We start from the raw sequence: 18809 nt of genomic DNA on the forward strand, positions 1-18809 counted from the left end.
GTTTTGTTGTCATTCCGTCGGTTGTGACGTTTGCTATTGGCTGAGAGGTGAAGCGGGTTAGGCTGCGGCCGGAGCTGTCAGTGATGATTCCTCCCGGTGCTGGCGGCTGGTGATGGCGGGGACTGAGCAGGTGACAGCGCGGCGGCGGAGTGCGGAGTCTGCGGAGTGAGCGCTGCCGGCCGGGCGTGTGGTGACGGAGAGCAGCGGGTCGCGGCCTTGTTTGCGCTGCTGAGGGAACATGGCCACCATGGAGAAGCTGATGAGAGCATTCGAGTCCCTGAAATCCTTCCAGCAGCAAGGACCGGCGGTAACCGAGGAGCCGGTGCTGAAGGCGTGAGTACCCGGAGATGTCATATCCTGCAGTCCCGAGCTGTGCTGGGACTTATAGTTCTCAATGGAATTGTCATCACCTGATGATGGAGCACAGGAGTGAGCGTTGTGTCCAGAGCGCAGGGGTGAGCGCCGTGTCCGGGGAGCGAGGGGTGAGCGCCGTGTCTGCGGCGCGGGGGTGAGCGTGGTGGTGAGCACCGTGTCTGGGGCGCGGGGGTGAGCACCGTGTCTGGGGCGCGGGGGTGAGCACCGTGTCTGGGGCGCGGGGGTGAGCACCGTGTCTGGGGCGCGGGGGTGAGCACCGTGTCTGGGGCGCGGGGGTGAGCACCGTGTCTGGGGCGCGGGGGTGAGCACCGTATCTGGGGCGCGGGGGTGAGCACCGTGTCTGGGGCGCGGGGGTGAGCACCGTGTCTGGGGCGCGGGGGTGAGCACCGTGTCTGGGGCGCGGGGGTGAGCACCGTGTCTGGGGCGCGGGGGTGAGCGCGGTGGTGAGCGCCGTGTCTTGGGGGTGAGCGCCGTGTCTGGGGCGCGGGGGTGAGCGTGGTGGTGAGCGCCGTGTCTGGGGCACGGGGGTGAGCACCGTGTCTGGGGCGCGATGGTGAGCGCCGTGTCTGGGGTGCGGGGGTGAGCGCGGTGGTGAGCGCCGTGTCTGGGGCGCGGGGGTGAGCGCGGTGGTGAGCGCTGTGTCTGGGGCGTGGGGGTGAGCACCGTGTCTGGGGCGCGATGGTGAGCGCCGTGTCTGGGGTGCGGGGGTGAGCGGTGGTGAGCGCCGTGTCTTGGGCGCGGGGGTGAGCGCCGTGTCTGGGGCGCGGGGCTGAGCGTGGTGGTGAGCGCTGTGTCTGGGGCGCGGGGGTGAGCACCGTGTCTGGGGCGCGATGGTGAGCGCCATGTCTGGGGTGCGGGGGTGAGCGCGGTGGTGAGCGCCGTGTCTTGGGGGTGAGCGCCGTGTCTGGGGAGCGGGGGTGAGCGTGGTGGTGAGCGCCGTGTCCGGGGCGCGGGGGTGAGCGTGGTGGTGAGTGCCTTGTCTGGCGCACGGGGGGTGAGCACCGTGTCTGGCGCACGGGGGGTGAGCACCGTGTCTGGCGCGCGGGGGTGAGCACCGTGTCTGGCGCGCGGGGGTGAGCACCGTGTCTGGCGCGCGGGGGTGAGCACCGTGTCTGGCGCGCGGGGGTGAGCACCGTGTCTGGCGCGCGGGGGGTGAGTGCCGTGACGGAGGCGCGGGCTGACATCGTACATGCAGTGGGGAAAATAAGTATTTGATACGCTGTCGATTTTGAAAACTTTCCCATCTACAAAGAATGGAGAGGTCTGTAATTTTTATCATAGGTATATTTCACTTGTGAGAGACAAACTCTAAAAATAAAAATCCAGAAATTCACATTGTATGATTTTTACTTAATTAGTTTGCATTTTATTGCATGAAATACCATATTTTTTGGAGTATAATACAAGATGTAACTCAGGATCAGTACAGGATCAGTAGTGCTATGTACAGTATGTACACAGTGACTGCACCAGCAGAATAGTGAGTGCAGCTCTGGAGTATAATATAGGGTAAGTGCTGTATGTGCGCTGCCTTGTTCTGTAGTGAATGAGACTAGTGATGAGCGAGTGTACTCGTTGCTCGGGTGATCTCTGAGTATTTGTTAGTCCTCGGAGAATTAGTTTTCATCGCCTCAGCTGCATGATTTACGGCTACTAGCCATCTTGAACACATGTGGGGGTTCCCTAGCTACCAGGAACCCCCACATGTACTTAGGCTGGCTAGTAGCTGTAAATCATGCAGCTGAGGCGATGAAAACGAAATCTCCGAGCATTAACAAATACTCGGAGATCGCCCGAGCAACGAGTACACTCGCTTATCACTAAATGAGACATTTTGCTATATAGTATTCAGGTGAATTGTTGAAGTTCTAGTTCAAAGTCCGGCTGATTGTGGTGATATATATCTGCCATATTTATTTGTTTAACTGATGCAGAAAATTATTGCTTTATTGTCCCTGTAGCAGAAGTGCTAAAGTGATTTAAAGTGAAGGCTTTCGCTCTGGCTATTAGAGGGGGCGCCGCCTCTGACAGCTTTTCTCAGCGCTTGGATGTGCTGCCTCATTCTCTATATTTTTGTTGCAGAAATGCAATGTTTGATCAGATCAGCAGACAAGCCTCCCTAGTGCCACCTGTGTGCCGGCATCCTGCCTACTGAGCCAAAAATGGGGCCACAATGGCTTAGGGTATGTGTCCACCGTCTGTAATGAAGGCGCTTTGGACGGAGCGGAAAACTCGCTCCGCCCAAAGCGCCGCCCCCTTCTGTACGCGCGGTGATTCCGGATGTGTTCATTGCACACATTCAGAATCTCCGCACCCCATACATAGGGCCCTGTGATTGTAAACAGACATGCTGCGTTCTAAAAAGACGTGCCGCATGTCCGTTAACGCAGGGCCGCCGGGTGCGTGTTCGCACGCATAGTGGAGACGGATTTCATAAAATCCCCTCCACTATGCTGTAACATCTGGATGCTGCGGGTTGAACGCTGCGGTTGTACACAGCGTTCAATCCGCAGCTAATCCAGATGTAATCCGGCCCGTGGACACATACCCTTAGACTGTAGCCACCTATCAATGGCAACTACAGTAGCCAGCATGCCTAGCTGCAGTACTTGAGTGTGTAACTTTTATCAATCTGCCATATTTTCTGAAGAGAGAATTGCTCGATTTCACAGGGGTGGTTTAGCATTGCACAATGTAGATTTTTTTTTTTTAGCCAGAAATAGTGTGAATGCAAAAAGAGAGGGAAATATAAAGGAGTGACTTGGTAAGAAGCAGATTTGCTGAATGCGGGGATGTTGCCCTTCCTTGGACTTGGATCCAGACCCCAGTGCAGGCTCCCTGTCGGGTACGGTTCAGGATCAGGTGCCCTGTCGGGTACGGTGCGTGTACAGGCTCCCTGTCGGGTATGGTGCGTGTACAGGCTCCCTGTCTGGTATGGTGCGTGTACAGGCTCCCTGTCGGGTACGGTGCGTGTACAGGCTCCCTGTCGGGTACGGTGCGTGTACAGGCTCCCTGTCGGGTACGGTGCGTGTACAGGCTCCCTGTCGGGTACGGTGCGTGTACAGGCTCCCTGTCGGGTACGGTGCGTGTACAGGCTCCCTGTCGGGTACGGTGCGTGTACAGGCTCCCTGTCGGGTACGGTGCGTGTACAGGCTCCCTGTCGGGTACGGTGCGTGTACAGGCTCCCTGTCGGGTACGGTGCGTGTACAGGCTCCCTGTCGGGTACGGTGCGTGTACAGGCTCCCTGTCGGGTACGGTGCGTGTACAGGCTCCCTGTCGGGTACGGTGCGTGTACAGGCTCCCTGTCGGGTACGGTGCGTGTACAGGCTCCCTGTCGGGTACGGTGCGTGTACAGGCTCCCTGTCGGGTACGGTGCGTGTACAGGCTCCCTGTCGGGTACGGTGCGTGTACAGGCTCCCTGTCGGGTACGGTGCGTGTACAGGCTCCCTGTCGGGTATGGTGCGTGTACAGGCTCCCTGTCGGGTATGGTGCGTGTACAGGCTCCCTGTCGGGTATGGTGCGTGTACAGGCTCCCTGTCGGGTACGGTGCGTGTACAGGCTCCCTGTCGGGTACGGTGCGTGTACAGGCTCCCTGTCGGGTACGGTGCGTGTACAGGCTCCCTGTCGGGTACGGTGCGTGTACAGGCTCCCTGTCGGGTACGGTGCGTGTACAGGCTCCCTGTCGGGTACGGTGCGTGTACAGGCTCCCTGTCGGGATCAGGCACCCTACCGCCATTGTAAGAAGGAGCAGAGGGAGCAGTGTGACAGTGACAAGCATGTGATGTGGCTTGTGGCTCCAGCAGGGGTGAACAGGGTGAAGTGTGACTTGTAACTATGATCCTGTGCTGGGATGGAGCTGCGCCTGTCGTCTCCCATCTGCTCCGCTCACAGAGGTTTCCATAGTATTCACCACCCACGGTTTACAATAGGGTATGGATGTGTCCCGTGACCAGAGGAATAAATATTAACTGTAGAGTTTGTAAATTGCTGGCTGCAGTCTTATCTATTTTCGTGTCTGGCCCTTTTAAGCTTTTAATGAACTAATTTTTTTTTTCCTCTTATAATATAATTAATTAAATAGTGTGCAGACTACAGTATTAACCTATTCCTGTACAGCAATAGCAGAAATAAGTTTAGGTGCAGCACAGTACTGTTTTGGCACTCCCTAACAGAAAATGGCAGGGATCTGAGAAACCTCTGAGTTAAATACCTTGAATAAATCCCTGAGCTCCCCCGATTCTTGAGCCTCTTTTCTTTTTGCTCTGCGTTGCTCCATTGCAGAGAGAATCTCATTTGTTGCTTTTGGAGCGCAGTATGTGAAATCTCTGGTGTAGTACAACTGGTGGTGGGTGTTTTTTCAGTGTTCACCCCTCCTTGCCAAGCACTGTCAGTCAAAGGCTGGCAGCTCTTCCTGCAGTCTCGAGTGGTCTCCAGCTGTGATTGGCAGCATCTGAGGTTAAGGTGCAAAGCCCCCCCAGAAAAGACTGAAGAAATGGTTACTGGGCAGGGAGGGGAGAGAATCCTTATAACAGCGGTGTTACCGGTTATTGTAATGCATCTGACAATTAAAATAAGAAATCCGGGGAGGAGATCTCTATAGAACAGGAAGCGTCTCTATTATGTGGCTTTATGGCCAATGTGAAATGCTTTTTACGTAGGTGATTGGTGTGAAAAATGAAGTATTAAGAACATAAAAAGTCTGCAGACTGATGAAAATGATAAACTTACAGGGAATGCAAGTTTTTGCTAAGTACCAGTACATCGGTGATAAATGCCAACAGTCACAAACACCCTTTAAAGATTTGTCCAGCTAGAATCTTTTTTTTAGGAAAATTTTACTAAAGCTTTCTGACTTTTAGACAGTGCTGTCATCAAATTGGCCAAATTTATTACAGTGGTTATCACTCGGTCGTATAACTCGGACGAGTAGCGCAACGCAAAGTTCGGACTGGCTGGCGACTCTCTCGACCTGAGCGTGACAGCCGCATAGAAATGCAAGACACACTCAGGTCGGGAGAGCCGCCGGCCAGTCCAAGCGTTGCGTTGTGCTCCTCATCCAAGTTATACAGCCGTCTAACGCTTCCCTTAGACTGTTAGGGTATGTGTCCACGTTCAGGATTGCATCAGGATTTGGTCAGGATTTTACGTCAGTATTTGTAAGCCAAAACCAGGAGTGGGTGATAAATGCAGAATTGGTGCATATGTTTCTATTATACTTTTCCTCTAATTGTTCCACTCCTGGTTTTGGCTTACAAATACTGATGGAAAATCCTGACCAAATCCTGATGCAATCCTGAACGTGGACACATACCCTAATATGGTGTAAATTTAGGCCAATCAGTTTTTGTTTTTTTTACAGAATTTTGTGGCAAATATTTTCTTGCATTTTTTATTTTTTTGGCATGGTGTTAAGCTATACCCCTTTTTAATACATGATAAATATGGTAGAAGTCCTGAAAGACCATTTTTGGTGCTGTTAGCTCCTCCATTGTCACCCCATCTCATGCCACGCTTCTTCAATTACAGCCTCTCACTGTTTCAATAAACAAAATTCCTTGATGCATACGGTAATTCATCTAACACATGGCATGAAATTAGATAAAATTTGCTAAAATATTGTAAGAAAGCTGCCCCATGTCAGGATATTGACACATCGGTCCCATCAGCTCTACTTCTGACTTCATTTTGACATATGTAAGCTACACATGATAGCAACCGCAAAAATTCTTTTAACTTTCTTGCCTTTATTTATATTTAATACACAACAGTAAAAATCCAATAAAGGTAGACCTACTTCATGAAAAAAACCCTGGAAATTACAGTACTCAATAGAGGGCAGGTACAGTCCAAAATTTGATGCTGAATACACCGTGTTCCTAATTATTATGCAAATTGGATTTAAGTGTCATAAAGATTTAATTGTTTTGTTTTTCAAATAAACTCATGGATGGTATTGTGTCTCAGGGCTCAATGGATCACTGAAATCAATCTTAAACACATGTGATAATTAGTTTTCCAGGTGATTCTAATTAAAGGAAAACTACTTAAAAATGATGTTCCACATTATTAAGCAAGCCACAGTTTTCGAGTAACATAGGAAAGAAAAAGGATCTCTCTGCTGCCTAAAAGCACCAAATAGTGCAATGCCTTGGTCAAGGGATGAAAACATTAGATATTTCAAAAAACTTAAGAGGGATCATCGTACTGTTAAGATATTTGTGACTGAAATAGAGCACAGACAGAGTTCATGCAGATAAAGGCATAATGAGGAAGGTTTCTGCCAGACAAATACATTGGATTAAGAAAACAGCTGCCAAAATACCATTACAAAGTAGCAAACAGTTATTTGAAGCTGCTGGTGCCTCTGGAGTCCCTCGAACCTCAAGGTGTAGGATCCTTCAAAGGCTTGCTGTGGTGCATAAACCTACTATTCGGCCGCCCCTAAACAGTGTTCACAAGCAGAAACGGTTTCAGTGGGCCCAGACATACATGAAGACTAATTTTCAAACAGTCTTGTTTACTGATGAGTGTCAAGCAACCCTGGATGGTCCAGATGGAAGGAGTAGTGGATGGTTGGTGGATGGCCACCATGTCCCAACAAGGCTGCGACGTCAGCAAGGATGTGGAGGAATCATGTTTAGGGCCGGAATCATGGGGAAACATCTGGTAAGGGCCCTTTAAGGTTCCTGAAGGTGTGAAAATGACCTCTGCAAAGTATATGGAGTTTCTGACTGACAACTTTCTTCCATGGTATAAAAAGCAGAAACGTGCCTTCAGGAGCAAAATCATCTTCATGCTGACAATGCACCATCTCATGCTGCAAAGAAAACCTCATTGGCTGCTATGGGCATAAAAGGAGATAAACTCATGGTGTGGCCACCATCTTCCCCTGACCTCAACCCTATAGAGAACCTTTGGAGGATCATCAAGCAGAAGATCTATGAGGGTGGGAGGCCGTTCACATCCAAACAGCAGCTCTGGGAGGCTATTCTGACTTCATGCAAAGAAATACAAGCAGAAACTCTCCAAAAACTCACAAGTTCAATGGATGCAAGAATTGTGAAGGTGATATCAAAAATAGCTTTTTTGTTCAGTGAATGTGACCTCCTAATGCTGCAAATTCCACAAATGAGCATTTTCAGTTCTTAAAAACATATCAGATGTTTAGAAATTCTACTGTACCTAGAAATTTGGTACAGTGCATTTTGAGTTTTTAATCATTTTGGAGATTATACTGTTATCATTGGGAGGTTTCTTCAATAAACTTCGATGTATAATCTAATAGGTGATAACTTTTATTAGACCGACTGTCATTTGCACCGACCATTTAGGAAAATCCGAGAAAAATCATTTGCTTAATAATTTGGAACATGGTGTATATAGAAAAACACATGCTAAAGTACAATGTGCTTATCTTAATACTAGATGGTGGCCCGATTCTAACGCATCGGGTATTCTACAATATGTATGTAGTTTATTTATGAAGATTTCAGAATAATGCAATGAATACATAGGATTCGGCCAGCTGGGCGTGACCAATTAGCGAAGTGTGGTTCAAATCCCGCGGCAATTCGCGGCCGGACTGCGCCTGTCGCTGATTGTTCGCGGCCGGCCACATAGTATCTAGCACAGCTACGTAGTATATAGCACAGCCCACGCAGTATATAGCACAGCCCACGTAGCATATAGCACAGCCCACGTAGCATATAGCACAGCCCACGTAGCATATAGCACAGCCCACGTAGCATATAGCACAGCCCACGCAGTATATAACAGCCCACGCAGTATAGAGCACAGCCCACGTAGTATATAGCACAGCTACATAGTTTATAGCACAAGCCACGTAGTATGTAGCACAAGCCACGTAGTATGTAGCACAGGCCACGTAGTATGTAGCACAGGCCACGTAGTATGTAGCACAGGCCACGTAGTATGTAGCACAGGCCACGTAGTGAATCCCTGGCAGGAGCGGTATGTGACCGCTCTGTGCCGGGGAAGAATGGTGCTATGCACAATAGGTAGGTAAGTTGCAATTACCTGCCTGTTAGTACTTAGATACATGTTTTGTAAAGTCCTGGATATACCCTTTAAAATCAGTTATTAGTACAGAAGTTAAAGATTCCTTTAAGACCCTAATCCATAAAGAAAGTGATAGAAAGGGGGACAAAGAAAACCAGGATGTTATTATCTGATTCGGATGAATTGGTGAAATCAGAAGGTGAATGCGGATCTGATATTTCCTCTTCTTCCTCTGATGGTGGTACAGGGGGTAGATGGTGCCTCACCGCAGAAGACCGAGACCGATTGGTGACAGCTGTAAAGGGCGTCATAGATTCTAAAACACCCAAATCAGTATATAATATTATGTCCGGGGGGTTAGAGCAGAAGAAGAGGCAAACATTTACAATAAATGAGAAGATTCACGCTCTCGTTAATAGGGAATGGAACAAACTGGAAAAGAAAGGTTCGTTACCCTCTTCTTTAAAAATGAGATGCCCCTTTTGAGGAGGTGGAGACAGCCCCATTGGAAAAAGTTCCAAACATAGTCGTAGCCGTGGTCAAATTGTCCAAAAAAATCTATGTTGCCCTTTGAAGACATGACTCCATTGACTCCTTTTAAAATGGAGTCAATAAAATCTGCTATAAAATGTCTGTTCCCAGACTGTTACATGAGTGCTGGACCTGTAAGGATGCATACCACCATATTCCGATCCATGCAAGAGACCAGAAATTCTAAGGATGGCTCTGTCCATAGAGAAGCAGGTCAGGCATTTTCAGTTCAGGGCCTTGCACTTTTGGTCTGTCCATGGGCCCGAGATTTTTCATGAAAATTGTAGTGGAAATGACTGTTCATCTTTGGGAGCAGGATACTGTAGTACCGTGTATTCTCGAGTATAAGCCGATATTTTCAGCCCATTTATTTAGGCTGAAAGTGCCCCTCTCGGCTTATACTCGAGTCATTGTCCCAGGGGGTCGGCGGGGGAGCGGCAGCTGTCACATCATACTCACCTGCTCCCTTTGCGGTCCTTGCTTCTCCGATGGTCTCTGGACACCAGCAGCTCTACCTGTGTTCAGCGGTCATGTGGTACCGCTCATTAAAGTAATGGATATGGACTCCACTCCCATATGGATGGAGCCGCATATTCATTACTTTAATGAGCGGCACTACATGACCGCTGAACACAGGAACAGGCTGCCGGCTCCAGCTACCATCGTATCGGAGAAGCAGTCACAGCCAGAGGACCCGGAAGACGGAGCGGCGCGCAGCGGTGGAACGGGGAGAGGCGAATATCGCAAGTGCTGGTGTCCCCGCCGGTTCAGGACAAGAGGTGTGTATGTAATTTTTTTTTTTTAATCGCAGCAGCAGCATATGGGGCATAATATTCTACGGAGCATCTTATGGAGCCATAATCAACCTTTATGTAGCATTATATGGGGCAAATGTTTCTAGGGAGCATCTTATGGAGCCATAATCAACCTTTGTGCAGCATTATATGGGGCACATTTTCTATGGAGCATCTTATGGGGCCATAATTAACCTTTGTGCAGCATTATATGGGGCGTATTTTAATATGGAGCATTATATGGGGCATATTTTAATATGGAGCATCTTATGGGGCCCATTATGAACTGTATGGAGCATTATATGGGGCTTCTGATTCAGTATGGATATTCAAAAACACTTAACTTACTGATGTCTCAATTAATTTTACTTTTATTGGTATCTATTTTTATTTTTGAAATTTACTAGTAGCTGCTGCATTTTCCTCCCTAGGCTTATACTCGAGTCATTAAGTTTTCCCAGTTTTTTGTGGCAAAATTAGGGGTCTCTGCTTATATTCAAGTACAGTTGTGATAACTACAGATGCATGCCCAAGTGGATGTGGAGCACATCTGAGGGACTGGGTAGTCCAGGGTGTTTGGTCAGAACACGAGAAGGGAAGTTCCACCAACATGAAAGAAGTACTGGCATGTTTGTATCCTGTCAGACAATCTAACAACGGTGGCTTATATCAACCTCACGAAGAAGACTAGCAGAGCTGCAGCAGAAAAAAATAGTGATATTCTCAAAACTACTGCAATGTGCCCAATAAGTAACAAACAGCTGGAATTGGGTTCTCTCACCCTTTTTATTTATTGTTTTCCCTTCTTGGACAACTTTTTAGGTTAGCCTGTAGTCAATGTGCATTAAGATCGTCCTCCTTTGTTCATTCCTGAATGTAATTCTCCCTTACACATCCATTTGTATAAAGCACAGAAAAATAGGAAAGTAAATGTAGATGAAACGCTGTAAAAGCGAACAACATTGCAGTGGAAAATGTTATTTATAACCCATCCTGTCATATCGCGCTGCTGATGCTTTGGAGCAATTACATATCCCCTCTCCTCCTATAGATTTGCCGCACGTTTAGTTGGAGCAATGACGTTCCTCTTGACCCGCCAACTGTGTACAATGCAAAGCGGAAAACTGGTCACATCCGACTGCTCTCCGTAAATTGCAATTACAATTTTGGTTGCTCATGTTCCCAGAGGTGTTTCCATTACTTTTCCATTGTTTGAGCAACAAAGGAAAGATTTATAAACCGCCATTCACATCTTTGACTGTTTTTCCTTAGATATATTACAGTATATTGAGAAATTTTGTCAGGCAGAACCCCTTTAATAGATTGCATCTTTAATATACTCATAGTGTTAAGCACGAGGTGATGGAATGGAATCCTCAGATCTATAAGCCTCAGCCACTTTTCAATGGCACCATAATTGGAAAGGGGGGGTGCAAGATGGTTTTTATAAGGGATTTTCCGACTTACTTGATAAACCTACAACAATCTGTGCAGCAGAAACAATAACCTCGACTGCCCCTGTAATGGCAGCAGCTAGTCATTAACGTCATTTGCACACCACTGAAGCTAGTGATTGGCTGCTGTCATCATGTAGATAGTCAGGGATGTCACCGCCAGTTTTTGTTTAGCGATTACGTACCAAACAGCGAAAAAACAAAAATGACCTTGGTGAGCGCTGCCTATAGAAGAGGTTCCAAGATAGTGAAGTAATAAATTCATTATTTGAACTACGCATTTCGGAGCCGATCCAGCCCCTTACTCAAGTATATATAAACGGGAAATAACGCATAACCTTCATAGGGGCCGTCAGTGACCGTGGATCATTGTAATACAACATAATTAAAATATATGAATCTGTGTATGTAAAATGAAGTAATATACATTCATGCACATACATAACATGTGTGATCCAATATATTATAACAAACCGGTCACCAGGTTTGACAGATGAGATATGGCCACCACCTTTCAGGCCCATTTTAATATGCAGCATATATGCCGACCTGTTAACCCCTTCAATAACGCGCTGAGAAATAAGGTTATAGCGCCCCCCAGCATCGGAAATTCTCCGGGGTCTCCGCTACCAGGGGTGGCTGAGACCCGAAGAACATGATTCTGGTTGGTTTTTACCCACCCCAGTGTTGCGATCGTGGTTATTCACGGAATAACGGCGACTGCAAAAAAAAAAAGTCAGATTTCCTATTTAATTTCTCTCTCCTCTGATATGATCTAGCACATCAGAGGAGAGAGAAATGGGGTCCCCCGATCCCCCCTGGTACCTCTGGTGTCACTGGACCTTCCTGCAACCCCCGATCCTGTCCCCCTGTCGTAGGTGTCTTCTTCCAGGAAGAAAACGGTGGGCTCGTATGTAGTGCGCCTGCCGAGATTTGCCGGCCGGTACCTAGCAACAATAGGAAATGTTTCCTATTGGTTTATTTTGATCACTGAGATAGGGTCTATCACAGTGATCAAAATAAAATAAAAAATAGTAGATCAAACCCCCCTTTATCACCCCCTTAGTTAGGTAAAAATAGTAAAATTTAAAAAAATGTATTTATTTCCATTTTCCATTAGGGTTGTGGGGGGTGTTGGGGTTAGGGTTAGGGTTGGAATTGGGCTATGTGCATGCGTTAAGGATTTTTCGCGTTTTTTTTCGGCTGTTTTCCTCTGGTTTTGTTCAGGAAAATTCTGCAGAGATTCCGGATCGTGTGCACATAGCCTTAGGGTTAGAGTTGGAGTTAGAATTGGGGGGTTTCACTGTTTAGGTACATCAGGGGGTCTCCAAATGTGACATGACGCCACCATTGATTCCAGCCAATTTTGCATTCAAAAAGTCAATCGATGCTTCCTCCCTTCCGAGCCCTGCCATGCGCCCAAACAGTGGTTTACCCCCACATATGGGGCACTCAGGAGAAATTGCACAACACATTTTGTGGTTCATTTTTTCCTGATACCCTTGTGAAAATAAAAAAAAAAATTGGTTCCAAATTAAATTTTTTGTGAAAAAAGTAAAATGTCCATTTTTTGATTTCTCATTGCTTAGCTCTCGTGAAGCACCTTGAAGGGTTAATAAACTTCTTGTCTTGAATGTGGTTTTGTTCACCTTGGTGGGTGCAGTTCTAAGAATGGTGTAACTTTTGGGTATTTTCTGTTATATTGACCCCCCCCAAACTCACTTCAAATGTGAGGTGGTCCCTAAAAATATGGTTTTGTAAATTGTTGGAAAAGGGTCATTCCATGTCAAGTGAACCAATGATTTTTACCTCCTATATTTTTAATTCTTTTGAGATTTTGTTATTTGGTAATAGTGTATCAGAGAATGCAAAATGTGAAGAAAAAAAAATTCTAGATATTTTAATTTTTTTGTAATTGATTTTCAAAGTTTGGAAAAAGTGCGAATTTCGGTGTTGACTGCCTTTACATTTCTCCTCATAACTCAGGCTAGAAAAAAGATAGAGCAACCAAATAAACACCATTCTACTCAGAACTGTACAGGCTTTCACCAGATATGTCACAAGAGTATCTTTGATAATATTTTACCCATGCGAAAGCAAATGCAAAGCTTTAAAACGCATTTCCGAAAAAAACGTTTAATTTTTAAAAAATTCAAAAACTGCACATGTGCCTGCTCTGCTCCTAGCCACATCTGTACCAAAATACAAGCTGGGATCGTGATGGGATCATATTTTAAAAAATAAAACTATTACAGTGTCCGTTCTAAAATCTCAAATTCAGATCTGTTCAGCCTGTGGTGTAGAAGTGTGGGGTCCATATTTACCAAATAATCCATGATTGTTAGATGTTACGGTATTATTTTATTATGTTAGAGTATTAAGTCACGTTCACACTTTGCGGGTTCCTCTGCGGGTTAATCCCGCAGCGGAATTGATAAATCTGCAGGGCAAAACCGCTGTGGTTATCCCTGCAGATTTATCGCGGTTTGTTCCGCGGTTTCCGCTGCGGGATTACTGCTGTACTATTAATGCTGCATATGCAGCAATATGCAGCATCAATAGTAATGTAAAAAATAATAAAAATTGGCTATACTCACCCTCTGACGTTGCGATCTCCTCGGCGCTGCAAGCGGCTGTGCCGACAAGGACCTTCATGACGTCACGGTCATGTGACCGCGGTGTCATCACGGTCATGTGACCGCGACGTCACCATAGGTCCTGTTCGGCACAGCAACTGAGACCGGACGCCGCGGGCAGCGCAGAGAGGTGAGTATAGCAGTATTTTTTATTTTAATTCTTTTTTTTACTCCAAAATATGGTTCCCAGGGCCTGGAGGAGAGTCTCCTCTCCTCCACCCCGGGTACCATCGGCACATTATCCGCTTAACTTCCCGCAACGTGGGCACAGCCCCATGCGGGAAGTTAGCGGATCAATGCATTTCTATGGGTGCAGAATCGCTGCGATTCTGCACCAAGAAGTGACATGCTCCTTCTTTTTTTCCGCAGAAAAGCCGCGCGGCTTTTTCCGCGGAAATCCGCAGCATGTGCACAGCGGGTTTTGTTTTCCATAGGGTAACATTGTACTTTACCCTGCATGGAAAACTGCTGCGGATCTGCAGTGTCAAATCCGCTGCGGATCCGCGACAAAACCCGCAAAGTGTGAACATAGCCTTAGAAGCAGGAGAGGGCAGAGGAGAAGCTTTTATAGGGCTGAGAATGACCAGGGGTAGACGGTGACTGCAGAGCAGATGACAGGCCAGCAGCTCGGGCCTCCAGAGGCCGTATTCACACCAAATCTTAAAGGGAACCTGTCACCTGAATTTGGCGGGACCAGTTTTGGGTCATATGGGCGGGGTTTTCGGGTGTTTGATTCACCCTTTCCTTACCCGCTGGCTGCATGCTGGCCGCAATATTGGATTGAAGTTCATTCTCTGTCCTCCGGAGTACACGCCAGCGCACGTGTAATTGTTTGATTAGTTAATATTTTATAGAACGAGGATTTAACTACTGGACTATTCTTCTTAAACACTTCATAAATGACATGTTTAGTGATATAGTAGAAAATAAATTGTTCCATGTATAAATAGGTGGTAGAAATATTGGTTCTTTTAATCTTGTTTTTAACATATAATTAGGATCAGACTGTTTTTAGAAAACCACACTTGAGGATGTGATCACGTTTTTTCTTTTGGCTTGCTCAGCATTTTCAACCTGAATGCATTGAACAAATTGTGTTATGATGATTAAGATGGATTTATTCTGGCACTTTGGTATTTGTTTTTTTTGTTTCTTTATTGTTGCATATAAATGTTGAATGCAGTAAGTTGTAATTTGAAAAGAAAAAAGGAAGAAACTCACACAAACATAAAATCAAATGATTCAAGGCTTAAAAAAAAAAAAAAAAATGTGATAGGTCCCAAGTTGAATCCCTGTACAAATATAAACAAGGACACAAGTAACACACATGCATGTTTTCATAATTTTAAAGCATAAGTTTTTTTCACAATTGCGCATCAAAATTTTGAATTTGATTTCTCCAAAACTAAATATAAAGAAACATAGTCTTGTGACATATCAAATGAAAGCCGGTACCGTTCTGAGAAAAATGATGCCTCTCCCACCTCTATATCTTAATTATAGCCCGAGATATGATAAAAAATGTAAAGCCATACCAGGCCAAAATTCGCACTTTTTTGAAACTTTAGAAATGTGTAAAAAAATTAACTGATGAAGAAAAAAATTCTAAACTTTTAATTTGTAATTAACTAAAGTTGTACTTCATAAAAACAAAAAATAAAAAAAATCTAAAGACGTCAGGTAAAAAAAATATTCATATTTGGATCACTTGATATGGAATGACCCAAAAATGAGAAATCGCTGGTCAACTTTTAACCCTTATAACTTCCTAACAAATAAAAAAAAAAATTTGTTTCCAAAATTGTGCTGATGTAAAGTAGACATGTGGGAAATTATTTATTAACTATTTTGTGTGACCACCAATCTCTGGTTTAAGCATACAAAAATTAAAAGTTTGAAAATTACAAATGTATAACGTAAGTTATATCGAATAAATTTTACCAGTAACATGAAGTACAATATGTCACGAATAAACAGTGTCAAAATCAGTGGGATACATTGAGCCTTCCAGAGCTATTAGCTCTTAAAGTGACAGTGGTCAGAAGTGTAAAAATTGGCCCAGTCATTAAGTACCAAATTGGCTCCGTCACTAAGGGGTTAAGACAAGAAAAAGACTTTTTAGGGTAAGTTTTTTTTTTTCTGCAGCAAAACCTGTTCATCTTGACAGGAAATAAACTGCGCCAAAAACGCGGGTTTAGGTGCTTTTTTTTGCTGCTTTTTTTTTTTTTTCATGCTCTTTTTTTTTTTTCTTTGTGCATGCCAATAAAGTTGAGTGCAGACAGGAAAAAAACACTTCCTGTAGATAGAAAAGATAGATTGATAGAATAGATACATTACCTGCGGTATCCTCTTCCCCGGCATTTTCCCACGGTGCAGAGGTTACCTCCGGTCAGGCAGTGAGGGAGCGCAGGCTCGGTGACGTCACCGCTCGTTACTGAGCCCTGCGCCCGCTCCGTCTCATTCATTCCCCAGTCGCTCACAGCTGGGAGTGGTCGCATTAGCAGCGCTCCCGGTTGTCAGCTTTATCTCCCCAGATACTGCGTGGGACACTCGTTATATCGGACTATGGCGGATCAGGGAGTATACTTTGGCTTTTTTATTTTATTTTTATTACAGAAGAGCAAGGGCTTCACTTTGGAATGGCAGAACAATAAAAATATGGTCAAAACTGTGTGGTGTTTTTTCATTAAAAGACTTTTTTCTTAGTGTGTGTGTGTGTGTGTGTGTGTGTGTGTGTGTGTGTGTTTATTTAACCCTTTAATTACTATAGGATTAGGAATTGGATAGATGTCTTACTGACTCCTCTCCGTTACTATGCCGGCTTAATGTCACCTTACAATAGGAAGGTGACATTAACCCCTTATTACCCCGCTTGCCACCGCTGCAGGTCAAGTGGGAAGAGCCGGGCAAAGCACCAGAATTGGCGCATCTAATAGATGAGCCTTTTCTGGGCAGCTGCGGGCTGCTATTTTTAGGCTGGGGGGGGGGCAATATCCATGGCCCCTTACCAGCCTGAGAATACCAGCCCCCAGCTGTGAGCTTTAGCAAGGCTGGTTGTCAAAAATGGGGGGACCCCATGCCGTTTTTTAAATTATTTAAATAATTTTTTTTTTTTTTTTTTTAAAGCGTGAGGACCCCTCTATTCTTGATAACTAGCCTATGTACGAGGGCAACATACGGTTGTAGAAAATTATATCATAGAATAAATTAGTTGTAATTATATTGATGCCCAAAATTATAGGACGACCTAGTGGGTGTATGAGATTTTTGTGCTTTTTGGGCAAGAAGTTTAAAAAAAAAAAAAAAAAAAAAAAGTAGTAGTTTTTAATATATAAAAATCTTTTTTTCCCATCTAGTAAATTCTGTTGACTGCCCATATTATGTATTATGTGTTGCTTATATAGCGCCATCATACTCCACAGTGCTTTACAGACAAATTTACCGATCAATGTGGAATACTCTTTTTAAAATATTGTGGTGAGGAGTCCTCCAAGAGTTTTGCAGAATATTGTTGGTCACCAGGGATCTTTAATGCTCCCGCAATCTATGCATTTTGCTCCATGATGACCACCGCCCTGCTTTGTCAGAAGATCTCATTGCCTCTCGTTCTCCTGCGCTAAGATTATCACTTGTGGAGAAATGGGGAGGGGATCTAAGTTCCTTCAGGAATAAATGGTGAAACGACTCTATGTGACTGTGGCTAGTGATTGTCAGCAGTGGTCATGTGGATAGTCGGGGACGTCACCGCAGCGATGACGTCCCTGAGAACCAGGAATGATCTTCTGATATTGTACCAATACATGTGACACATCATTGATGAAGTCTGTGATGTAAGACCGGCAGAATGCGAGGACTTTCGAAAGAGATCAATCTCACCCACTCCGAGATTCCTATTCTTGTAAAGCCTAACACACAATCTGAAAATATCAGTACTTTTACATGTGCCGTGGTCGGTGCATCATTTTGTTACAGTGACCTATGTCGGGGCCTTCAGATCGGAGGAAACTCTGGACGCGAGGCTCAGATGTTATGTGAACAGACGTTAATATGGCAAGCAACAATTTTTTGGGCATGATAAATTACATCTCCCGCTTTCTTGTGTAGAAGAGGAACAATACAATTTCTGTCCTTTATATGTCTTTCATCTTGGAGTTTTCTTCTCTGAAGGCTCCGTCTATAATCTGCAGTTGTCTCTAAGCTAGTGGATAAAGACTAGGTACTTGTCTCACATACTGTGCATACAAACATGAGGGATTTCTCCTGTTTCTATATAACATATTCAGAAGCAGCAGCATGGAGGAAAATATACAGCAGAACTAAGCAGTGTAGCTGTGACTCTATCTGTGCTGAGACCCAGCAGCACTGTCTATCTCAGCCCATCCTTTTCTCTCCATAGACTTCAATGGGAAGCTGTAATGTGATCTCTGTGAGCCAGCAGTGCATATTGTCTTGACCAGGGCCTAATTTAGCAGTGTTACTGAGGGAATTATATGATTCACGTCTCCTGCCTTCTGAACACAAGTGTACAAAGGAGCATAATTCACTTCTAAGATACATTACAAAGTTTCTTATGGTCGCCTTTACCATTGCGTTACACAAAGTTTGTTGAAATTATTATTATTATTATTATTCATTTTTATAGCGCCATTTATTCCATGGCGCTTTACATGTGAAATACGGGGCAAATATAGACAAATACATTAAACATGAGCACAATCAAGGCACACGGGTACATAAGGAGGGAGGACCCTGCCCGCGAGGGCTCACAGTCTGCAGGGGATGGGTGATGATACACTAGGAGAGGGTAGAGCTGGTTGTGCGGCAGTTCAGTAGGTTCAGGATCACTGCAGGCTGTAGGCTTGTCGGAAGAGGTGAGTCTTCAGGTTCTTTTTGAAAGTTTCTATGGTAGGCGAGAGTCTGATGTGTTGGGGTAGAGAGTTCCAGAGTATGGGGGAAGCACGGGAGAAGTCTTGGATGCGGTTGTGGGAAGAAGAGATGAG

At 45.3% G+C, this 18809-nt stretch overlaps 1 protein-coding gene across 2 annotated transcripts in view; it reads left to right on the forward strand.

Moving 5' to 3' along the window:
- Positions 1 to 18809, forward strand: part of HTT (huntingtin) — a 192780-nt gene continuing 173971 nt past the window's right edge. Inside the window, exon 1 of one of the 2 annotated variants that reach the window (XM_077280055.1) lies at positions 1 to 333. In XM_077280055.1, coding sequence (XP_077136170.1) covers positions 239 to 333 — 95 coding nt within the window. In that variant the 5' untranslated portion in view covers positions 1 to 238. The remainder of the gene's footprint in view (positions 334 to 18809) is intronic. The other variant, XM_077280053.1, reaches the window with a different exon arrangement.

This window comes from Ranitomeya variabilis, chromosome 1, assembly GCF_051348905.1.
Source record: "Ranitomeya variabilis isolate aRanVar5 chromosome 1, aRanVar5.hap1, whole genome shotgun sequence".
NCBI classification, from domain to species: domain Eukaryota; kingdom Metazoa; phylum Chordata; class Amphibia; order Anura; family Dendrobatidae; genus Ranitomeya; species Ranitomeya variabilis.